We start from the raw sequence: 25,994 nt of genomic DNA on the forward strand, positions 1-25,994 counted from the left end.
ACTAAGTCTGCCTGGTGTCTACCTTTCCTGAAAATAATGACAGAGAAGCATTACTTGGAAAATAGTGAAATTGTGTAACTTTCACTAAGCCTACAAAGATTTCAAAACAATGACTGTGATTAGCTTCTCCCAAACCCTAGACCATATGTCTCCTGTTTACCATGGCCCTTAGTAGAATCCAGGACCTGTCCCTTGCAAAACATCACATTTTACCTGCAGTAGTGGTTGCCTGTCAGTTTGTTGTTGTTGTCTGGTGATACAACAAAAATATGTGATGTTAAGGGATACTCTAGAGCCAGAGTTGGGTAACACTGATCTAAGGTGTAAGGTATATTTGAACACATGTTGAAATCAGAAAAGCTTGTAAGTAAAATGTAACCCCTCACTTGTGGTGCTACTTTGTGGGTTGGTTCTGGCTGACTTGGATCCGTCACTTGAGGTTTTCTGTGACATACTGTATAGACCAGGCTTGTTGAAAGTAGGCAAAAAATATGAGCAGATTTGAAAAGGCCATACCTGGGTGGTCACGGGTATCAAACCCAATGTCCTGGCATTGCAATGCTCTACCAAGATGCGTGACAGGGTCATATGCTTTGTGAAGCCTCACTTTAATATGATCTATAAAGCACAGGTTAGTCATATTTAACAGTGGGTTATGTCACATTTGACATTGGTTGTTGTGTCAGTTATAGCACATTTTATTAACCCTTTGTAAAGCGTGATGTGGTTATAGATTTGTAACACTTAGGTTGTGTTTATGAAGCCTTTTTTAAGCTGCACAACATTTAACGCGGGACCAACTAGGTCTGCTAATTAGATTGTCTACTTTGCCTAGTTATTGTTTTAGTAGCTTTATTTGTTGTATAATTCAGACTTCCAGTCATAGACCATGCACAAGGCCTTTGACTGTAGGCTTACAGTTTAAACCAGTGCATCTGGTAAATGTTTGAGTAGGCCTGTACTAAATCCATTTTTGCAGTCTATATTTGATTCTGGAAGTTTTTTAAAGTTTCAAATATTTCAAACAATATTGAATGTAAATATCTTGTTTTTTTTTTTATGTCGGCTATAGGCTTTTGGTAATTAGAAGGCCCTTTCAAAGCAATTTTGAGTCTGTGACGCATTGTGAAAATAAAAATATCGTTCTTAATTCATTGGAATAATCGCCTACTGTCTGTAGTCATAAAAACAATTAGCCGTATTTCTTAAATATAATCGTTCATTCGGGAGGTTAAACCCATAGGTCTTAAGCCTGCCGTAAATTAGTTTACCAGGTACCTTTCCTCCAGGTTTTACTGTTACAGTATGGAGGCATACAGTTGCGATGGGGTAGCCTTAATATGCTTGTACTCAACATTGTTGATGAAAAACTAATGCTTTAGGCTAGTAGGTGTGTTGGAAAAATTACAAGCTCACAACACACATGTAATTATTCATTAGGAATTATTTGATTTAATTCGGGTAACCTTTCCCCCCTCTGTATTTACAATGTTGCTTGTCGGTTTTTCCTCCCTCTTTCGTTGTTTCTTCTTCACATCAGCAAAGAACGACTCGTCGTTGTTTGCTTCATATGAGGCTTTCGCTTATGAAGGGCATAAAATACACAATGTTTTTCAAAAGAAACGCAATAACAAGTTCTGAGTTTTCTGCTTAGTAGCAGAGACTAAATGGCTGCGCCATCAACTTGTTCATTTGGCAGACATCACTCCTATATATTCAGTCAAAACACATACAGTACCAGTCAAAAGTTTGGACACACCTACTCATTCAAGGGTTTTTCTTTTATTTTTACTATTTTCTACTTTGTAGAATAATAGTGAAGACATCAACACTATGAAATGACACATATGGAATCATGTAGTAACCAAAAAAGTGTTAAACAAATCAAAATATATTTGAGATTACTCAAAGTAGCCACCCTTTGCCTTGATGACAGCTTTGCATACTCTTAGAATTCTCTCAACCAGCTTCATGAGGTAGTCACCTGGAATGCATTTCAATTAACAGGTGTGCCTTAGGTAATTTGTGGAATTTCTTAACTTAATGTGTTTGAGCCAATCAATTGTGTTGTGACAAGGTAGGGGTGGTATACAGAAGATAGCCCTATTTGGTAGAAGAAGAAGTCCCTATTATGGCAAGAACAGCTCAAATAAGCATAGAGAAAATACAGTCCATTAGTTTAAGACATGAATGTCATTCAATGTGGAAAATGTCAAGAACTTTGAATTAGATTTTTTTTCAAGATCAATCACAAAAACTATCAAGCGCTAGGATGAAACTTGCTCTCATGATTATCGCCACAGGAAAGGAAGACCCAGCGTTACCTCTGCTGCAGAGAATAAGTTCATTAGTTACCATACTCAGAAATTGCAGCCTAAATGCTTTAGAGTTCAAGTAACAGACACATCTCAACATCAACTTTTCAGAGGAGGCTGCGTGAATCAGGACCTTAGCAAAAAAACTGTCTCAATGTCAACAGTGAAGAGGTGATTCCAGAATGCTGGCCTTCTAGGCAGAGTTGGGGGGGAAAAGAAGCCATATCTCAAACAGACCAATAAAAATAAAAGATTAAGATGGGCAAAAGAACACAGACACTGGACAGAGGAACTCGGCCTAGAAGTCCAGCCTCCCGGAATCACCTCTTTACTGTGGACATTGAGACTAGTGTTTTGCGGTTACTATTTAATCAAGCTGCCAGTTGAGGACTTGTGAGGTGTCTGTTTCTCAAACTAGACACTCTAATGTACTTGTCCTCTTGCTCAGTTGTGCACCGGGGCCTCCCACTCTTTTTTTCTATTCTGGTTAGAGCCAGTTTGCGCTGTTCTGTTCGAACCCACATGCTAATGCTCCAGATACTCAATTAGTCTAAAGATGGCCAGTTTTATTGTTTCTTTAATCAAAACAACAGTTTTCAGCTGTGCTAACATGATTGCAAAAGGGTTTTCTAATGATCAATTAGCCTTTTAAAATGAGAAACTTGGATTAGCTAACACCATTAGCCATTGGAATACAGGAGTGATGGTTGCTGATAATGGGCCTATGTATGCCTATGTAGATATTCCATTTAAAGAATCTGCCGTTTCCAGCTACAATAGTCATTTACGACAATAACAATGTCTACACTGTATTTCTGATAAATTTGATGTTATTTTAATGGACAAAATAATTGCTTTTCTTTCAAAAACAAGGACATTTCTAAGTGACCCCAAACTTTTGAGTGTAGTGTATGTGTGCCCAAACTTTTGACTGGTGTTGTACACTGTGACCAGTTTATTAGGTACACCACCCCGTAATTGAAAATGAAACTGTCCCGCAGACAGTGAGCCATGTGGCCGCAGTTTGCTATATGAAGCAGGCAGACAGGTATCGAGAAATTATGTTACAGTTCAATTGAATGTTAGAATGGGCAAAAGAGTGACTTAACCGACAATGAGCATGGTATAATCGTCGTGTCAGGCGCGCCGGATGTAATATCTCAGAAACCGCCACCCTCCTGCACTACATTGTCTCACAATTCTCTGTAAACCCTAGATAAACCTAAAACATCCAGTCAGCAGCAGTCCTGTGGGCGAAAACAGCTTGTTGATAGAGGTTAATGGAGAATGGCTTTAATCCTTGTCACAATGGACTGTTGCAGCAGACGACCACACCGGGTTCCACTCCTATCAGCTAAAAACAAGAAGTGTCTCCAGTGGGCACGCGATCACCAACATTGGACCATTCGGAAGTGAAAAAACATGGCCTGGTCTGACGAATCCCGGTTCCTATTGCGTTATGCTGATGGCAGAGTCAGGATTTGGCATAAGCAGCATGAGTTCATGGACCCATCCTGCCTGGTGTCTGAGAGAACTGCACTGTTTTAATTTACAAACTTCAAGTAGAGAATCGTCTTGCACATTACGATATCTCAACCACATATTGTTTCGGTCAAATTTTGACGATACTCGATATCATATCGGCCCAACCCTATTGCATACAAAACAGCAAAGGGCGCTGTCAAAGAATGACCAAGGATGTGTTATTCCCAGCCGTGCGTGGTCTCATGTGATGTGATGTTATGTGCTGTCTGTCCAGGCGGAGATACCATCAAGAGCATCAACCAGCAGTCTGGAGCCCACGTGGAGCTGCAGAGGAACCCCCCTCACAACACCGACCCCAATGTCCGCATCTTCTCCATCAGAGGCACCCTGCAACAGATGGAACTAGCACGCCAGCTCATCGATGACAAGATCGGAGTAAGTAGTTGTTTGAAAAAGTTCCCCCAAGCCTAAGTGCCTTTAACACTAGATCTGCCGTAGGCCAATGGCCACTGGCGTTTGATTTTGTACCCCACGTATTTCTCTCCTCACTGAATTAATTAATGCGTAAAGGCACACGTAATGGCACAATACAGAGTCTGATACAACCAATAAATTACTTGCTTTCAATATCTTGTCCTGAAAATATATTTTCACGAATATTTCTTTATGCAATTAATTCTTTACATTTGTGTCATGCCTATTTGTCAGCGTTGGCACTCGTGTTTCTAGCAAATAATTTGTCTGAGTTACATGCAGGTAAAACGTGTTCTATATAGTATCAGAAAGAGCATATTTTGCAGATTCTATGACACTTACCTTATAACTCAATATTCAAGAGGTGCAGCTCTATTTCCAAACGTCACTTTTGAATAGCAGCACTGTCCGTGCGTTCAGCACTCCCGCGGCAGTGTTTCTCAGACCACTAAGCACGGACCAGTGACATCATCTGATTTTAAAATATAAATTTTCTTATTTCCACAATGTTTCTTTAGACCTGCCAAAACGAAATTATAACGGATTTCTTTGATGGATTTAACTCTTGGAACTAGTGGTTTTTGGTTTTTAACAAACTAATGAAAATGCTATTTATTTTTTAAAATGTTTTTATTCTGTTACCTAAGACCTTCATAAACACAACTAAATTATTGTTTTTCTGATAGCATACAGTGCATTCGTGAAGTATTCAGACCCCCTGACATTTAGTTACAGCCTTATTCTAAAATTGATTAAATCGTTTTCCCCCCTCATCAATCTACCTACAGTACCCCATTATGACAAAGAAAAAAGATTTTTAGAAATGTTCTGAACTGAAGTATCACATTTACATAAGTATTCAGACCCTTAACTCAGTACTCTGTTGAAGCACCTTTAGCAGTGATTACAGCCTCGAGTCTTCTTGTGTATGATGCTACAAGCTAGGCACACCTGTATTTGGGGAGTTTCTCCCATTCTCCTCTGCAGATCATCTCAAGCTCTGTCAGGTTGGATGGGGAGCATCGCTGCACAGGTATTTTCAGTCCAGGCTCTAGCTGGGCCACTCAAGGACATTGAGACTTGTCCCGACATTGTGCATTGTCTTGGCTGTGTGCTTAGGATCGTTGTCCTGTTGGAAGGTGAACCTTCACCCCAGTCTTAGGTCCTGAGCTTCATCAAGGATGTCTCTGTACTTTGCTCCGTTCATCTTTCCCTCGATCCTGACTAGTCACCCAGTCCCTGCCGCTGAAAAACATCCCCACAGCATGATGCTGCCACCACCATGCTTCACCATAGGGATGGTGCCAGGTTTCCTCTAGACGGGAGGCTTGGCATTCATGCCAAAGAGATCAATCTTGGTTTCATCAGACCAAAGATTCTTGTTTGTCATGGTTTGAGAGTCCTTTAGGTGCCTTTTGGCAAACTCCAAGCGGGCTGTCATTTGCATTTTACTGAGGAGTGGCTTCCGTCTGGTCACTCTACCATAAAGGCCTGATTGGTGGAGTGCTGCAGAGATGGTTGTCATTCTGGAAGTTTCTCCCATCTTCGCAGAGGAACTCTGGAGCTCTGTTAGAGTGACCATCGGGTTCTTGGTCACCTCCCTGACCATGGCCCTTCTCCCCCGATTGCTCAGTTTGGCCGGGCGGCCAGCTCTAGGAAGAGTCTTGGTGCTTCCAAACTTCTTCCATTTTAAGAATGATGGTGAGTGTGTTCTTGGCCACTGTGTTCTTGGAACCTCAATGCTGCAGATTTTTGGACAATTCCTTCAACTTTGTGGCTTGTTTTTTTTCTCTGACACGCATTGTCAACTGTGGGACCTTATCAATTTAATTTACCACAGGTGGATTCCAATCAAGTTGTAAAAAAATCTCAAGGATGAACAATGGAAACGGGATGCACCTGAGCTCAATTTCGGGTCTCATAGCAAAGGGTCTGAATACTTATGTAAAGAAGGAAAGAAAAACTGTTTTCGCTTTGTCATTATGGGGTATCGTGTGTAGATTGAGTATTTCATTATATATGTTTTTTTTATCCATTTTAGAATAAGGCTGTAACATAACAAAATGTGGGAAAAGTCAAGGGGTCTGAATACTTTCCGAATGCACTGTATACGTGTATGTTTATTAGACTGTTAGAATGGGGGGATCCATCGATGCCAGGCGTATGCTAATGACACCGCCCGCCAACATTCTCTAGCAGATACTTATAGACTTGACAGGCCTGGCGATTCTAGTGATAAGTCAGAAGACCGTCTCGATTAGTCAACAGGGCTACCTAGGCAAATTGTTGAACTTTTCTAAACGTTTTAATTATTAACTGTTAGTTGACGAAATAAATACTGCCATGATTTCAACGTATTCAACCTGGTGTTATTTACTCTGGTTAACAGTGTTGAATGTATGTTTTTTTTTTTTCAGGGTTCAGGAATAGTGAGCAACAATAATTTTGGGTTTAGCCCTTTCACTCAAGGCCCTGCAACTCATCAAACGTAAGTCACACTTTCTGTTCGCCCCTGTCGGTTGTTACTATATGCATTTTCTTTGTGTTGCTGTAGCTCTTTCTGCTTTCTGTCTTGATAAGTTGTGGCAGTGGAGCCCAGACCTTCATGACAGGAGGATGGGGGACTACTTATCAAACATGGCAGCCTCAAGGCCAGCAGGACCCCAGTAAGTCACCTTTTGCTCTACAGCTCGTCATTAGCGCACAGCCTGTAAACATTTGGCAACCCTTGTATTTTGCGATTAACATCAACTCTGCTAGCCTGATGGAACCAGCCTGATCTCTGCATTAAAAATATATATACATTTAACCTTTTTTTAACTAGGCAAGTCAGTTAAGATCAAATTCCTATTTACAATGACGGCCTACACCGGCCAAACTCAGACGACGCTGGGCCAATTGTGCGCTGCCTTATGGGACTCCCAATCACGGCCGGTTGTGATAGTCTGGATTCGAACCAGGTTGTCTGTAGTGACGCCTCAAGCTGAGATGCAGTGCCTTAGCCCGCTGCGCCACTTGGGAGCCCAAGTGGCATTCACCATTGAAACCAAAGGTGAACGCAGCGATCAGGCTGGCTCCACCAGGCTAAACTCTACAGCAATACCTTGATATCGATATTTCCTCAGCTTAAACATAGTTTTGAAAGGATTTTGCACAGAGTTTATATGAAATAGACATATAAAGATGGACTCTGCAAAATGTGGCTAATTTCAGTGTCTTACAAATATCTCTCAAATGTTAGAAGTTAAGACTCAAAGATGCTTACAAGCAGATAAGTCAAGAGTTTGAATTGTCCAGGGTATTTCATCATCTCAGGGCAATGCTCAGTAATCAGTGAAGTAGAGGTTGCTGTGCTTGGATCAGTTTTGCATTTACCCCTTAATGGTTAATGTTAGGATTGGGGGAGGGGAAGCTAATCATAAATCTGTCCCTTGGGGGGGGGGGGGGACTTCACTCCGGAGCCTAATAGAGCCTGAATAGGACAGGAGAGATGAGTTCATGTTTAGATGTTTCTGACCCAGCAGGAGGTGTGGTTGGCTAGTGTTAAACACCATCACAAACCACCACAAACACCATCCAGGCATAAGACTTCAACGTGTTTAGGTGGGAATGAACTAGGGCTGCACGATTTTGACAAACTAATATTTCACCAAAGATTGATGTTATGACTTGCAATTACGTACCTCTACTTAACTACTGCAGTCAGTAACTTACTACTACTACTACTACTACTACTACTACTACAAAGGTTTTTAAACCCCCATGACAGCTTTCTTCACAACCATAGTTCAAGACAAGCAAGCACACCTTTTCTTAAGGAAATATTATTTTCTAGTTCGATGTTTGGAATAGAGTGGACACTTGGAATATGGTGTTTTGCAATGCAATGAATCAAAAAGCAGAGGAGTTTCATTCAGAACATGTCGTTGCACAAACATTCTTAGATAGCTAACGTTTGTGAGCTAGCCAAATTTCTTGCCAGCAGCATACCACCCTGCATCCAACTGCTGGCTGGCCGCTGAAGCTTGCTCGTTCATCCCCCCCTTCTTCTCCCCTGTAACTATACCCCAGGTCGTTGCTGTAAACAGGAACGTATTCTCGGTCAATTTATCTGGTAAAATAATTGAATACCACATTTATTTAGCTCAGTCGATTTAGCATTAAAAAAAAGTACCTCAACTAACAAGCTTTTTTCAGAGAGTAAGATTCACAAAGTTATAATAGAAAACATGTAGACGCATATTAAGAAGCAATTGGATAACTGCGTAGTTTTCACAAGTCTGTTTGCAATAGCGCATATGCATTAATATAAGAACTGCATGCGGACAGTGTGAATATAACTTTGGACAGTCAGAAACTGTACTACCTGCTTGAGTTGCAGGGGCCGATCTTGGTGTGTGTTCGAAGCTGGTGCAGGAGGACAGTGTCGTCAAATCAAATTGTATTTGTCACATGAGCCGAATACAACAAGTCGCCCTTCCCGTGAAATGCTTAATTACAAGCCCTTTAACCAACAATGCCGTTCAAGAAAGAGTTAACCTCTACTGCCTCAGAAACCCGGATCCGGGAGCACCCCCCACCCCCCACACACTGTTTAGCATAGCTAGCATAGCTTCACAAGTAGATAGTAGCATCTAAATATCATTAAATCACAAGTCCAAGACACCAGATGAAAGATACAGATCTTGTGAATAAAGCCACCATTTCAGATTTTTAAAATGTTTTACAGGGAAGACACAATATGTAAAGATGTAAATCTATTAGCTAAAAACACATTAGCATAATCCACCATCTTTTATTTGTCCACCAACACCAGTAGCTATCACCAATTCGGCTAAACTAAGATATTTATAGCCCCTAACCAAGAAAAAAACTCATCAGATGACAGTCTGATAACATATTTATGGTATGGGATAGGTTTTGTTAGAAAAATGTGCATATTTCAGGTAGCTGCCATAGGTTACAATTGCACCCACCGTCACAAATGGACTAGAATAATTACAATGAGCAACGTGTTTACCTAACTACTAATCATCAAACATTTCGTAAAAATACACAGCATACACTAATCGAAAGACACAGATCCTGTGAATACAGACAATATTTCAGATTTTCTAAGTGTCTTACAGCGAAAACACAATAAATCGTTATATTAGCATAGCACATAGCACATAGCAGCCCAGCATTGATTCTAGCCAAAGTGAGCGATAAAAGTCAACATCGCCAAAAGATATTAATTTTTTCACTAACCTTCTCAGAATTCTTCCGATGACACTCCTGTAACATCATTTTACAATATACATATACAGTTTGTTCGAAAAGGTGCATATTTAGCCATACAAAACCGTGGTTACACAATGAAAATAGTAGCAAAACAAGCCTGAAAATGTCGGTCGCCATCTTTCAGAGTGATCTAGTTTAATTAATAGCTAATCATATACTTGACTAAAAAATACAGGGTTTACAGGAATCGAAAGACAAATTAGTTCTTAATGCAACCGCTGATTTACATTTTTAAAATTATCCTTACTTTTCAATACAGGGTTCGCCAAGTGAAGCTATACCAAACAAAATGGCGAAATATGCGTTTAAAATATTTCGACAGAAACACGATTTATCATATTAAATATTGCTTACTTTGAGCTGTTCTTCCATCAGATTCTTGGGCAATGTATCCTTTCTATGTTATAAACGTCTTTTGGTCGATAGATGTCCTCTGTCCTTCGAAATGTCCACCACCAACGACCGACACCCCAAAACGTGTCCAAAGTTTCAGAGTGCACAACAAATAAATTCCTCAAAATCGCACTAAACGGATATAAATTGCTATAAAACGGTTCAAATTAACTACATTATGATGTTTTTAACACCTAAAACGAGTAAAAACATGACCGGAGAAATATTGCTGGTTAGAAAACGATTTGGAACGAGGCAGGTCCGATGCCCTTCACGCTTCAGGCGCACGACGAGAAAGGGCGGTCTCTATACATTTTGGTCTTTTATACTGGCTGTGAATATCCCATCGATTCCATTGAAAGCGTGATGACGTACAGACACCCAGAGGAAGACGTAGGCAGTGTCGGTTTCTTCATAGCATTCACTGTCGCCTTAAAAACAGACCCCAGATCAGAGGTAAAAAAAATTGAAATCTGAACCCTGTCATGAAAAGTGCTGTAGAAATTGTTCTGTACCACTCAGAGACAAAATTTCAACTTCTATAGAAACTAGAAGGTGTTTTCTATCCAATAATAACAATAATATGCATATTGTACGATCAAGAATTTAGCACGAGGCAGTTTAATTTGGAGACACAAATATGCTAATGCGGAACAGCACCCCCTATAGTTCCAAGAAGTTAAGAAAATATTTTCTAAATAAACTAAAGTAAAAAAAATTATAAAAAGTAACTCAATAAAATAACAGTAACGAGGCTATATACACGGGGTACCGGTACCGAGTCAATGTGCGGGGGTACAGGTTAGTCGAGGTAATTTGTACATGTAGGTATGGATAAAGTGACTGCATAGAGAATAGACGGCTTGTAGCAGCAGTGTAAAAACAAATGGGGAGTGTCAATTTAAATAGTCCGAGTGGCCATTTGATGAATTGTTCAGCAGTCTTATGGCTTGGGGTAGAAGCTGTTAAGGAGCCTTTTGGTCCTAGACTTGGCGATCCCATACCGTTTGTCATGCGGTAGCAGAGAGAGCAGTCTAGGACTTGGGTGACTGGACAACTTTTTGGGCCTTCCTCTGACACCGCCTAGTATATAGTTCCTGGATGTCAGGAAGCTTGGCCCCAGTGATGTACTGGGACGTACTCACTATCCTCTGGTGCGCCTTACGGTTAGATGCCGAGCAGTTGCCATACCAGGCAGTGATGCAACCAGTCAGAATGCTCTCGGTGGTGCAGCTGTAGAACTTTTTGAGGATCTGGGGACCCGTGCCAAATAATTTCATTCTCCTGAGGGTGGAAATGTGTTGTCGGTGCCCTCTTCACGACTGTCTTGGTGTGTTTGGACCATGATAGTTTGTTGGTGATGTGGACACCAAGGAATTTGAAACTCTCGACCCGCTCCACTACAGCCCCGTTGATGTTATGGGGGCCTGTTTGGCCTGCCTTTTTCTGTAGTCCACGATCAGCTCCTTTGTCTTGCTCACATTGTGGGAGAGGTGGTTGCCCTGTCACCACACGGCCAGGTCTCTGACCTCCTCCCTATAGGCTGTCTCATCGTTGTCGGTGATCAGGCCTACCGCTGTTGTGTCATCAGCAAACTTAATGATGGTGTTGCAGTCGTGGGTGAACAGGGAGTATAGGATGGGACTAATTTGTTGCCTATCTTTACCACCTGGGGGCGGCACATCAGGGTCCTTAGCTTAGTGATGAGCTTTGTGTGAACTATGGTGTTGGAACGCTGAGCTGTAGTCAATGAACAGCATTCTCACATAGGTGTTCCTTTTGTTCAGGTGGGAAAGGGCAGTGTGGAGTGCGATTGAGATTGCGTCGTCTGTGGATCTGTTGGGGCGGTGTGCGAATTGGAGTGGGTCTAGGGTTTCCGGGATGATGATGTTGATGTGAGCCATGACCAGCCTTTCAAAGCAGTTCATGGCTAACGACGTGAGCGCTACGGGGTGGTAATCATTTAGGCAGGTTACCTTCGCTTCATTGGGCACAGGGACTATGGTGGTCTGCTTGAAACGTAGGTATTATACTTAGTCAGGGAGAGTTTGAAAATGTCAGTGAAAACACATGCCAGTTTGTCCGCACATGCTTTCAGTACACGTCCTGGTAATCCGTCTAGCCCTGCGACTTTGAATGTTGACCTGTTTAAAGGTCTGCTCACGTCAGCTGCCAAGAGCGTGATCACACAGTCATCCGGAACAGCTGGTGCTCTCATGCATGCTTCAGTGTTGCTTGCCTCGAAGCGAGCATAAAAGGCATTTAGCTTGCCTCGAAGCGAGCATAAAAGGCATTTAGCTTGTCTGGTAGGCTCGCCTCACTGGGCAGCTTGCCTCACTGGGCAGCTCGTGGCTGGGTTTCCCTTTTGTAATACGTGTTAGTTTTCCATCCCTGCTACATCTGACCAGCGATAGTTCTTAATCCTGTATTGACGCTTTGCCTGTTTGACCGCAGCTACAAAATCATAAATACCTATTTCTACTATTTATCTTCTTAAAATCGGATTTTAAATCTAACCATGGTGCTAACCTTATGCCTAACCTTAAATCAAGACCAAAAAGCAATGTTTGTTTTCATTCATCTTTACAATATAGCTCATTTTGACTTTGTAGCTGTGGTAACTCGTGGAAACCGGAGGACAGTGAGAGACCACTCGAGCATCCGAAAAATCCTAAGTAACAACGAGTAGGCTATAGAAACAGATGTTGCACGCGGCTGAGGGGTGTTTCAAAATTATCACACACAGCCTCTTGCGATATGGACATTGCACGTGTCAGTATTGCACTTTCGATGTGAATTGGATGAATCATGCAGCCCTAGAAGGAACCAGGTCTAGTAGGTTAGCGTTCATCCACTCCTCTTTTGCTTGTTGATTTGAAGGGGGTGGTCTATTATGGCTTGAACCAATTTCGTTGGCGAAACAGAAATGTTCTACAAATAACACAACAAATTCGTCCGGGAAATTGTCAGAAGGGCTTCTGAGGGAAATTAAAACAGAAGTTGACTACTATTCACCAAATCAAGTGACTTCTGACAGGTTTGGGCCAAATGCTATATAGCAAGAACATATCCCCACATGTTACAGCCCGTCTTAAATACACTGGTATTTGTCATGTGTTTAATACAATGTTGTATTATTTGGGTACAGGTCACAATGGACCCCAAGCAGGCCAGACGGACTACTCTAAAGCATGGGAGCAGTATTATAAAAAGCTAGGCAAGTGCCCGTGAGACCGTACGAACCCCGTCTTACCCATATGACTTTCCCAACAAATGCAATAGTCAAGAGTTTTGTTTTTCAGCAACTTTACTTTATTGTGACAATCTGGTGCAACTGCATCAAAGCTTGAGGTTCAGCATTTAGCGCAAGTATATCCCCAGGAGTAGACATTACAGATAATGCAATGGTTATGATTCTCCATGTCCACCTTAATGGCCCTTCCTGTGTTTGCAGGCCAAAATACCCATGCGCAGATTATTGTCCATGACTACAGCAAAGCGTGGGAGGATTAATATAAGAAATTCATTTTTGTCAGTTGTCTTTAGACATAGTCAAGGTTACAAGTAGGATTGTGAAAGCGTTATTTGATGCTGTTTTCTCACAATGTCTTTACGCTTGTGCCCTGAAAGGTCAGACATCTCAGCAGCAGAGCTCGCTCCCAGAATACAGCGCGGCTGTGGCAGAGTATTACAGGCAGCAGGGAGCATACCTTTGGCCGGGTGCACAGGCAACCCAGGGCCCAGGTCTTCAGGTAATGTACAACACAGCCAAACGTATACTCACCATGGCTTTAAACCGCTCTCTAAGCAGTTTGTCTTTTCCTCTAGACAGCTCTGTCTGCCTCTAAACAACTTTGTCTCTAAACATGACCTACACAGCCTTTTGTCTCTAAACAGCATTGTAAACTCAGCAAATAAAGAATCGTCCTCTCACTGTGTTTATTTTCAGCAAACTTAACATGTGTAAATATTTGTATGAACATAAGATTCAATAACTGAGACATGAACTGAACAAGTTCCACAGACATGTGACCAACAGAAATGGAATAATGTGTCCCTGAACAAAGGGGGGGTCAAAATCAAAAGTAACAGTCAGTATCTGGTGTGGCCACCAGCTGCATTAAGTACTGCAGTGCATCTCCTCATGGACTGCACCAGGTTTGCCAGTTCTTGCTGTGAGATGTTACCCCACTCTTCCACCAAGGCACTTGCAAGTTCCTGGACATTTCTGGGGGGAATGGCCCTAGCCCTCAACCGTTTGAGATCCGGGCTCTTCGCTGGCCATGGCAGAACACTGACATTCCTGTCTTTGCAGGAAATCACGCACAGAATGAGCAGTATGGCTGGTGGCATTGTCATGCCGGAGGGTCATGTCAGGATGAGCCTGCAGGAAGGGTTACACATGAGGGAGGAGGATGTCTTCCCTGTAACGCACAGCGTTGAGATCGCCTGCAATGACAACAAGCTCAGTCCGATGATGCCCCTCCACCTCCAAATCGATCCCGCTCCAGAGTACAGGCCTCGGTGTAACGCTCATTCCATCGACGATAAACGCGAATCCGACCATCACCCCTGGTGAGACAAAACCGCGACTCGTCAGTGAAGAGCACTTTTTGCCAGTCCTGTCTGGTCCAGCGACGGTGGGTTTGTACCCATAGGCAACGTTGTTGCCGGTGATGTCTGGTGAGGACCTGCCTTACAGCAGGCCTTCAAGCCCTCAGTCCAGCCTCTCTCAGCCAATTGCGAAATATTCTGAGCACTGATGGAGTTGTGCGTTCCTGGTGTAACATGGGCAGTTGTTGCCATCCTGTACCTGTCCCACAGGTGTGATGTTTGGATGTACCGGTCCTGTGCAGGTATTGTTACACGTGGTCTGCCACTGTGAGGACAATCAGCTGTCCGTCCTGTCTCCCTGTAGCGCTGTCTTAGGCGTCTCACAGTACGGACATTGCAATTTATTGCCCTGGCCACATCTGCAGTCCTCACGCCTCCTTGCAGCATGCCTAAGGCACATTCACACAGATGAGCAGGGACCCTGGGCATCTTTCTTTTGCTGTTTTTCAGGGTCAGTAGAAAGGCCTCTTTAGTGTCCTAAGTTTTCAGAACTGTGACCTTAATTGCCTACCATCTGTAAGCTGTTAGCGTCTTAACGACCGTTCCACAGGTGCATGTTCATTAATTGTTTATGGTTCATTGAACAAGCATGGGAAAAAGTGTTTAAACCCTTTACAATGAAGATCTGTGAAGTGATTTGAATTTCTACGAATTAGCTTTGAAAAACGGGGTTCTTTTTTGCTGAGTTTACGTGCCTCTCTCAAGAGCTCTATTTCTGTCTCTAAACCGCTCTGTCTTTGTCTCTAAACAGCTCGGTCTCTCGCTTCTCTAAACAGATGTTCTGCTTTTAAACAGCTATGCTTCTAAACCGCTCTGTCTCTGCCTCAGTTTTTAAATAGCTCTGTTTCTACCCCTAAACAGTGCACTGCCTCTCAACACAGCCCTGTCTCTGCCTCTCAACACAGCACTGTCTCTGCCTCTCAACACAGCACTGTCTCTGCCTCTCAACACAGCACTGTCTCTGCCTCTCAACACAGCCCTGTCTCTGCCTCTCAACACAGCCCTGTCTCTGCCTCTCAACACAGCCCTGTCTCTGCCTCTCAACACAGCCCTGTCTCTGCCTCTCAACACAGCACTGTCTCTGCCTCTCAACACAGCACTGTTTCTGCCTCTCAACACAGCACTGTCTCTGCCTCTCAACACAGCACTGTCTCTGCCTCTCAACACAGCACTGTCTCTGCCTCTCAACACAGCCCTGTCTCTGCCTCTCAACACAGCACTGTCTCTGCCTCTCAACACAGCACTGTCTCTGCCTCTCAACACAGCACTGTCTCTGCCTCTCAACACAGCCCTGTCTCTGCCTCTCAACACAGCCCTGTCTCTGCCTCTCAACACAGCCCTGTCTCTGCCTCTCAACACAGCACTGTCTCTAAACAGTTCTGACTTTCTATGCCTTCAGAAAGTATTCAAACTCCTGGACTGATTACACATTTTGTTGTGTTACAGCCTGAATTCAAAATGGAATAAATTGACTCCACACAATACCTCATAATGACAGTGAAAACCTGTTTTTAGACATTTTAGCAAATGTATTGAAAAGGAAATATCTCATTTACATAACCCTGAATGTAGAAGCACCTTTAGCGGTGATTACAGCTTTGTCGTCGTCTTTGGTATGTCTCTCTCAGCTTTCCACATCTGGATTTGGGGATTTTCTCCCATTCTTTCTTGCAGATTTTCTCAAACTCTTAAGTTAGATGGGGAGTGGCGGTGAACAGTTTCAATGGGATTCAAGTCTGGGCTTTGGCTGGGCCACTCAAGGACTTTCACATTATTGTTCTGAAGCCATTCCAGCGCTGCTTTGGCTGTATGCTTGGGGTCATTGTCCTTTTGGAACGTACATCTTCGCCCCAGTCTAAGGTCGTTTGCACTCTGTAGCAGGTTCTCATCAAGGATTTCCCTGTATTTGGCTCCATTCATTGTTCCCTCTATCCTTACCAGTCTTCAAGTCCCTGCCGTTGAAAAGCATCCCCACAGAATGATGCTGCCAGCACTATGCTTCATGGTAGCGATAGTGTTAAGAGGGTGATGGGCTGTGCCTGGTTTTCTCCAGACCTAGTGCTTTGCATTCAGGACAAAGAGTTACATTTTTGTCTCATCAGACCACAGACCACGTGCCTTTTTGCCAACTCCAGACGTGCCTTTTTCTCAGGAGTGGCATCCATCTGGCCACTCTCCCATAAAGCTCAGATTAGTGAAGTGCTCTAGAGACTGTTGTCCTTCTTGCAAGTTCTCCCATCTCATACAATGAACTCTGTTGTTCTGTCAGTGCTGTCGTGACTTGACTTTCATTAATCTGATTTATTTAATCCACTAACTACATTTAATTGTTACCCGATTTAATTAAAAAATCATAATAATAATAATGTTTTTATTTTATTAATCATGTAAGTATTAGGAATTTGGGGCACCACGGAAGAAGTTGTTTATTGAGTTACCATCTCCTGAATTCAACTCTAGAACATATATGTTATAAATCGAGTCACTTATTAATCATTACCTCATGTAAGTCTCATTCTGAACTGTCGTAACCTTCTTGGATCTGCAAGAACCCCAGCTTGACTGATCATTACGTACCATACAAATTGGTTTAATTATTTATCTATTAGCTAACTAAATAATAAGACCGAATACACACTTACATGAGACAAAGTGGACTGACAAGATATGATGGCTTGTTACAACATAACGTTAGATGGAGAGGGGGAAGAGAGAGAGAGCGACAAAGGGATACATTCTAGGACTGTCCTCACATGAATCATATACCTTGCACACGAACCGCCGCCCGTTCGGAATAAGACGTAATTAATGTTTTTACGTGTTGAATGCCGTTTGCTGTTTCTCTGTCGGAGCGAGCCCTCCTTCAGAAGAGTGTTGATTTGGTGGGCTTTTCTTGTACCTTGTACCTGCTCTGATTGTCCACCAGAGGGCACAATGTCTTTCTTAGTTGTCTGTTGCTTCAATGGGCTGTTTCCTAAGAACAGCTACTTAGCCGTACCCGTGATTGTCTGAGAGGGGAGTTTCCTTCTCCTCTTCCTTGGGTAGACGGTCCTCCTGACAGAGCTGGTATAACTGAGTCAGGTTTGTAGGCCTCCTTGCTCGCACATGCTTTTTCAGTTCTGCCCACAACTTTTCTGTGTGATTGAGGTTGGGGCTTTGTGATGGCCACTCCAATACCTTGACTTCATTGTCCTTAAGCCATTTTGCCACAATTTTGGAAGTATGCTTGAGGTCATTATCCATTTGGAAGACTCATTTGCGACCAAGCTTTAACGACCTGACTGATGTCTTGAGATGTTGCTTCAATATGTCCACATAATTTTCCATCTATTTTGTGAAGTGCACCAGTCCCTCCTGCAGCAAAGCACCCCCACAACATGATGCTGCCAACCCGTGCTTCATGGTTGGGATGGTGTTCTTCGGCTAGCAAGCCTCTCCCTTTTTCCTCCAAACGTAACGATGGTCATTATGGCCAAACAGTTCTATTTTTGTTTCATCAGACCATAGGACATTTCTCCAAAAAGTACGATCTTTGTCCCCATGTGCAGTTGCAAAGCGTAGTCTGGCTTTATTATGGAGGTTTTAGAGCAGTGGCTTCTTCCTTGCTGAGCGGCCTTTCAGGTTATGTCGATATAGGACTCGTTTTACTGTGGATATAGATACTTTTCTACCGGTTTCCTCCAGCATTTTCACAAGGTCCTTTGCTGCTGTTCTGGGATTGATTTGTACGTTTCCCACCAAAGTACGTTAATCTCTAGGAGACAGAATGCGTCTCCTTCCTGAGCGGTATGACTGCTGTGTGGTCCCACGGTGTTTTCTTGCGTACTATTGTTTGTACAGATGAACATGGCACCTTCAGGCGTTTGGAAATTGTTCCCATGGATGAACCAGACTTGTGGAGGTCTACAATTTTTTTTCTGAGGTCTTGGCGGAATTCTTTAGATTTTTCCCATGATGTCAAGCAAAGAGGCACTGAGTTTGAAGGTAGGCCTTGAAGTACATCGAGGTACACCTCCAATTGACTCAAATGATGTCAATCAGAAGCTTCTAAAGCCGAGACATAATTTTCTGGAATTTTCCACGCTGTTTAAAGGCACAGTCAACTTAGTGTATGTAAACTACTGACCATCTGGAATTGTGATACAGTGAAATAATCTGTCTGTAAACAATTGTTGGGAAAATTACTTGTGTCATGCACAAAGTAGATGTCCTAACTGCCTAAACTAGTTTGTTAACAAGACATTTGTGGAGTGGTTGAAAAACGAGTTTTAATGACTCCAACCTAAGTGTATGTAAACTCCTGACTTCAACTGTATGTATATATAATATTATTTTTGCAACTGTAAAACCTTTCATTCTGTAGCTTGTTCTCCATTTTCTTTTTAAATAGTGAGCCAACATGTTTTCAGCACTTATTTCCCTGACTCATCAAAACTTGTTTTCTCATTCTCTCTCTGCAGCAGACATATAGTCAACAATATGTTTAGAACATCAATTCTCAAAATTGCGGTATCGAATCGCAAAACAAATAGAGTTGTGAGAATTGCAATACATATCATATTGGCATGTAAGTATTGTGATGATATCATATTGTCTAACCCACGGGAATTGTGATACAGTCATAATCTGTCTGTAAACAATTTTTGTAAAAATTACTTGTCATGCACAAAGCCGATGTCCTAACTGAATTGCTAAAACTATAGTTTGTTAACAATAAATTTGTTAAGTGGTTGACAAATGTGTTTTAATGACTCCAACCTAAGTGTATGTAAACTTCTGACTTCAACTGTACATAAATAACAAAATACTGCATAGTTTCCTAAGAACTACGAAGCGACCATCTCTGTTGGTGCCATCGTTGATACTAGAGAACCAGAGAGTCCTCTGCTGCAAAAAATGTAAGACCAGGTGTAAGGTGTCAAGAAGCCCCCCCCCCTTCTGTGGGTGAGAGAGGGCCTGATTAGTTGTCCACCATTGCCAAACTGATCTGACCCATTGTGATCCTCACGTGCAGTCATGACAGCGATCATTTGGTTCTTGGTCACCTCCCTGACCAAGGTCCTCCTTGTCCAGTTGCTCAGTTTGGTCGGAGACCAGTTCAAGACAGAGTTTGGGGAATTCCATATTTTTTCCTTTTCCCAATTATAGAGACCACTGTGCTCTTGGAAACTTCCAACAATCTAGATATAGTTTTATACCCTTCCCCAGATACAATGTAAATAGTCCAGGTGGCCGAGTCATACCAGGTGGTGATGCAACCTGTCAGGATACTCTCGATAGTGCAGCTGTAGAACTTTTTGAGGATCTGGGGACCCATGACAAATATTTTCAGTCTTCCAAGGGGGAAAATGTGTTGCTGTGTCCTCTTCACAACTGTCTTGGTGTGTTTGGACCATGATAGTTTGTTGGTGATGTGGACACCAAGGAACTTGCAACTCTCGACCCGCTCCACTTCAGTCCCGTCAATGTTTTTTTTTTTATGTAACCAGGCAAGTCAGTTAAGAACAAATTCTTATTTACATAGATGGCCAAACCCGGACAACGCTGGGCCAATTGTGCGCTGCCCCATGGGACTCCCAATCACGGCCGGATGTGATACAGCCTGGATTCGAACCAGAGACTGTCGTGAAGCCTCTTGCACTGAGATGCAGTGCCTTAGACCGCTGCACCACTCGGGAGCCCTGTTAATGGGGGCCTGTTCAGCCCTCCTTTTCATGTAGTCCACGATCAGCTCCTTTGTCTTGCTCACATTGAGAGAGAGGTTGTTTTCCTGGCACCACGCTGCCAGGTCTCTCTCATCATTGTCGGTGATCAGGCCTACCACTGTTATGTCGTCAGCAAACTTATGATGGTGTTGGAATTGTGCTTGGCCACGCAGTCATGGGTGCACAGGGAGTACAGGAGGGGAAAAAGCACGCACCCCTGAGGGGCCCCAGTGTTGAGGATCAATGTGGCAGATGTGTTGTTGCCTAACATTACCACCTGGGGGCGGCCCGTCAGGAAGTCCAAGATCAAGTTGCAGAGGGAGATGTTTAGTCCCAGGGTCCTTAGCTTAGATTTGAGCTTTGTGGGCTCTATGGTGTGGAACGCTGAGTTGTAGTCAATTAAACAGCATTCTCACACGTAGCATCCGAGTCATCTGACCACTTCTGTATTGAGCGAGTCACTGGTACTTCCTGCTTTAGTTTTTGCTTGTAAGCAGGAATCAGGAGGATAGAATTATTAGTTTATTAGTTTCATTAGAAAGTTATTTGTTTCTGGCCATTTTGAGCCTATAATCGAACCCACAAATGCTGATGCTCCAGATACTCAAGTAGTATTAAGGCCAGTTTTATTGTTTCTTTGATCAGGACAACAGTGTTCAGCTGTGCATACATAATTGCAAAAGGGTTTTCTACTGATCAGTTAGCCTTTTAAAATGATCAACTTGGATTAGCTAACACAACGTGCCATTGGAACACATGAGTGGTTGTTGCTGATAATGGGCCTCTATGCCTATGTAGATAATCCCTAAAAAAATTGGCAGTTTCCAGCTACAATAGTCATTTACAACATTAACAATGTCTACACTGTGTTTCTGATCAATTTGCTGTTATTTTAATTAGAGGTCGACCAATTATGATTTTCAACGACGATACCGGTTATTGGAGGACCAAAAAAAGCCGATACTGATTAATCGGTCGATTTTTATTTATATATATATATATATATATATATATAAATATTTGTAATAATGCCAATTACAACAATACTGAATGAACACTTATTTTAACTTAATATAATACATAAATAAAATCAAATAGTCTCAAATAAATAATGAAACATGTTCAATTTGGTTTAAATAATGCAAAAACAAAGTGTTGGAGAAGAAAGTAAAAGTGCAATATGTGCCATGTAAAAAGGCAATGTGCCATGTTCCTTGCTCAGAACATGAGAACATATGAAAGCTGGTGGTTCCTTTTAACACGAGTCTTTAATATTCCCAGTAAAAGGGCACAAGGCGGGACCCAGATGCAGACACAGGAGGCAGATGGTTTGAGTCTTTGATATTTATTATATCTAAAAGGGGTAGGTAAGAGAGTGTTCATGCACATGCAAAAGGTCAAAACCAGTTCAGAGTCCTGGAGGTACAGAGTGGCAGCCAGGCTCGTGGTCAGGGCAGGCAGAATGGCCAGGCAGGCGGGTACGGAGTCCAGAAACAGGCAAGGGTCAAAACCGGGAGGACTAGCAAAAAGAGAATAGAAGCAGGAGTACAGGAAAACACACTGGTTGACTTGAAAGACATACAAGACGAACTGGCACAGAGAGACAGGAAACACAGGGATAAAATACACCAGAGAAAATAAACGACACCTGGAGGGGGTGGAGACAAACACAAGGACAGGTGAAACAGATCAGTTAAGAAGTTTTAGGTTGTATTTATTATAGGACTATTTCTCTCTATACCATTTGTATTTCATATACCTTTGACTATTGGATGTCCTTATAGGCACTTTAGTATTGCCAGCCTAATCTCGGGAGTTGATAGGCTTGAAATCATAAACAGCGCTGTGCTTCAAGCATTGCTAAGAGCTGCTGGCAAATGCAGTAAAGTGCTGTTTGAATGAATGCTTTTGAGCCTGCTGCTGCCTACCACCGTTCAGTCAGACTGCTATATCAAATCATAGACTTAATTATAATAAACACACGGAAGTACGAGCCTTTGGTCATTAATATGGTCAAATAAAAACGTTTATTCTTTCAGTGAAATACGGAACCGTTCCGTATTTTCTCTAACGGGTGGCAACCCTAAGTGTAAATATTGCTGTTACAATGTACAACCTTCAATGTTATGACATAATAATGTAAAATTCTGGCAAATGAATTACGGTCTTTGTAAGGAAGAAATTGTCTTCACACAGTTCGCAACGAGCCAGGCGACACAATTTCCCTATTTAATTATTGCCTGCTAACATTAATTTATTTTAACTACATATGCAGGTTTAAAAATATATACTTGTGTAATGATTTTAAGAAAGGTATTGATGTTTATGGTTAGGTACATTTGTGCAACGATTGTGCTTTTTTCGCAAATGCGCTTTTGTTAAATCATCCCCCGTTTGGCGGAGTTGAAGTAGGCTGTGATTCGATGATAAATTAACAGGCACCGCATTGATTATTTGCATCGCAGAACAAGCTAGTTAACCTAGTAATATCATCAACCATGTGTAGTTAACTAGTGATTATGTGAAGATTGATTGTTTTTTTATAAGATAAGTTTAATGCTAGCTAGCAACTTACCTTGGCTCCTTGCAGCCGCAAGGTCCTTTTGATGCTGCACTCGTGTGATCGGTGGTCAGCCTGCCACACAGTCTCCTCCTGGATCGCAATGTAATCGGCCATAGTCGGCATCCAAAAATGCCGCTTACCGATTGTTATGAAAACTTGAAATCGGACCTAATTAATCGGCCATGCCGATTTAATCGGTCGCCCTCTAATTTCAATGGACAAAAAATGTGCTTTTCTTCCAAAACAAGGACCTTTCTAAGTGATCCCAAACTTTTGAACGGCAGTGTAGGTTTTCTTTCTTGTTTATGGCTTTGTTCAGTTCGTTAAGTGCCAGCTTGTTATTTCTCTTATCCTGGTGGAATACAGCAGTCACGATAAGAGCTGAAAACTCCCTCGGGAGGTAGAAGGGTCGGCATTTGACCATCAGGTATTCCAAGACCGTTAAACAGTGGGGCGACACTTCCACCGCACTGGAGTTAAGCACACCACTTGGAGTTGATGTGGAGGCAAACCCCTCCCCGCCTCGATTTCCCCGACTCCACTGTCCTGTCCACCCTGTGAATGGAGAATCCAGTGAGTTGGATAGTCATGGGGGTATCTTGTCTGAGAACCATGTTTTAGAAAAGCAAAGAAAATTGCAGTTTCGAGAGTCTCGTTGTTAGCAAATCCACAATCGGAGGTCATCGTTCTTATTGTCGAGTGACTACATTCGCCAGTAGAATGGAGGGAAGAGGTGGCCGGTTTAACTTTTTTGCCTTAATCTCGCCAGGACCCCCCCCCCCCCCTCTTGCCTCTGTAATGCCAGCGTTTCCTCTTGGGTCGCCTGAAAATTGGATCGGAGTACTTTCTGAAGGCACTGTATATGTTAAAGCCAAGTCTTGAACATTTTACAGGCATGAGTGTATTGGTGTGTGCTGTTGCATGAATGAATGCATGGTAAACTACATAACATTTTCCTCTTTGTAATATCTTTCAGGAGCATTAGAGTGGACGCCCATCTTATGAAGATTTTGGAATCATTGAGATGATGAAAACAGAACTATTAACAGTACTATTGAGGTTTCTAAAGTATATTTTCAACACTTTGCGGCTTACCTTTCCTTTTTGTAATGCACTAGCTATAGAATAACAAAAAATTATTAACGAAAATCTATATTTCTTTTCTTTTAATTTTTTTTCTCATTTTCTTTTATTTTTTTACCTAAAAACTGATATTTTACTGGGCAATTTGGAATACCCTCTGGTCTTGAGAATATAACTTTCTTTTTTTTTTGATCAAACTTGAACTTAAAATGTATCGGTGTGGCTTTGAACAAAATGCAGTATAATCTATTTTGTCCAGTTTTAGCAATAAAATGGTATTGGCTTAGCAGTCTTGAGTATTGAGTATAATGACAGTTTTGTTTTTGTGAACTATGTTTTTAAGCATGTGTTTGTGCTTGTGGTGATTTGTGTTTTTACGTAGAATTTTTTTTTTGTTGAGAGATTGAAATGTAATGTATTATTGTTGGAAAAAAAGGTTTTCTTTTGTACTAAATTCCTGGTATGGTGTCTAATTTCTTATTTAATCCTGTTATTCTTCTGTGTTATTGTTTTGTTTTCTGTTCAGGGAGGTGCAATATCTCATTTCGGTTTGCAGACAAATATGTTGACAAATGAGTTCTTATTCCTACATTAGAAATCTTAGGTTTAAGCCTAAGTGTAATAAATGCTTGTCAAAATGATCTGTTGGAGAGTGGGGTTATTATTATGAGTCTGATTTAATCTTGTTATGTATGTATCCTTATCTACATGGGTATTTAAGTATATTTGTTGAATAAGGATTGTTTGTGTAGTTTTCAAATGGATGCTCTCCCAATTTTCTGTATTCACTGCTCAAATATGGTAAATATGTTTCGAAATTTGATGTTGCATCTCTCACCAAGTGCAAATATAAACCCAGTATACGCTCTGTGCTCAAGACTGCTAAGCCTTTCTTTCATTCTACCTGTTAAAAATATTTGTTTTTGTATGGCAAATGTAAGTGTGTACCCCCTAGCTTCCACAATATCCCAACCAGAACACTCTGTTACTCGCTAACATGATTGTTTTTGTGTGAGCAAGAATGTATGCTATGATTTGATACATGATTACTGTCTCTACTATATTTTCTAATGACAAGGCATACTGTATCCTCAGATTTTTTAGAAAATTTTTCTCATATGCACAGCTAACGATGTATTTAAAAGTAGAGTCATTTTTTTTGTTTCTGGGGCAGTTGATACCATTTGGGCTATTGTAAAGCACATTCCTGTTTTGAAATGTTTGCTGCCTTTTCAATGGCAAATTAGCTTAACTGCAGAGTTACCCAGAGAGCCATATCACTGGACTAACAAATTCATTGTTCTGTAGCATACAGTGTGATTTAGATACCTTAAGTGTAAAGTTTTATATGCCATAAACATGAATAGAGGCAATATATATTCTCACTAGTTTATTTCTATGCTTTCTTTACTCTTTGACTCAAAATAATTTGCCACAATTGCTTTTGTGGTGAAAATATAGAATCTTTATTTTTGTACTGTTAAAAAGTTAACTGCACCGGTATGAAGTATAATGATTTGTCAATCTCCCTACCAGTTTTCTTTGTTGCTGTGTACCCTGCTTCAATTAAATCTAAACTCCAAGATTGAGTATGAATTTACCTCTTCTTTCAGAAGCATTATTTTAATCTGATCCTATTGAATTTTTTTCAAGATATGAAATGACATGATGTGGACAGCAATGTAATGACTAGTTTTCTGCCAGAATTTTTTTTTTTTACAAGTCTTGTGTTTACGTCATTCTTAATTTAATCCATTAGCGAAATGCAATCCCTCATTCGCTCACTCATGCATTAAAATACATTAGTAAAAAAAAGTTGTAGAACTGTCGAATTGCGGCCTTGCCTCCCCGATGGTCATGTGTTTCGAAAGAGAATTGTGTATCCCAAATGCCAGCCTATTCCCTACATAGTGCACTACTTTTGACCATAGGGCTCTGGTCCAAAGTAGTGCACTCAGGGCCGACCCTGGGCTTAAGGGACATAAGCCGACGCTTAGGGCCCCCCCCTCCCCCCCCAAAAAAACATAGTGCCTTCAGAAAGTATTCACACCCCTTGACTTATTCCACATTTTGTTGTGT

General features: G+C 41.7%; 1 protein-coding gene across 3 annotated transcripts in view; it reads left to right on the forward strand.

Moving 5' to 3' along the window:
* Positions 1-25,515, forward strand: part of LOC129824399 (far upstream element-binding protein 3-like) — a 63,829-nt gene extending 38,314 nt beyond the window's left edge. Inside the window, exons 13-18 of one of the 3 annotated variants that reach the window (XM_055884004.1) lie at positions 4,075-4,235; positions 6,692-6,762; positions 6,855-6,940; positions 13,099-13,167; positions 13,581-13,702; positions 23,809-25,515. In XM_055884004.1, the coding sequence (XP_055739979.1) occupies positions 4,075-4,235; positions 6,692-6,762; positions 6,855-6,940; positions 13,099-13,167; positions 13,581-13,702; positions 23,809-23,817 (518 nt within the window). In that variant the 3' untranslated portion in view covers positions 23,818-25,515. The remainder of the gene's footprint in view (positions 1-4,074; positions 4,236-6,691; positions 6,763-6,854; positions 6,941-13,098; positions 13,168-13,580; positions 13,703-23,808) is intronic. The other 2 variants (XM_055884005.1, XM_055884006.1) reach the window with 2 other exon arrangements.
* The last annotated feature ends 479 nt before the right edge of the window (positions 25,516-25,994 follow it).

Source organism: Salvelinus fontinalis, chromosome 26 (genome assembly GCF_029448725.1).
Source record: "Salvelinus fontinalis isolate EN_2023a chromosome 26, ASM2944872v1, whole genome shotgun sequence".
Taxonomy (NCBI): domain Eukaryota; kingdom Metazoa; phylum Chordata; class Actinopteri; order Salmoniformes; family Salmonidae; genus Salvelinus; species Salvelinus fontinalis.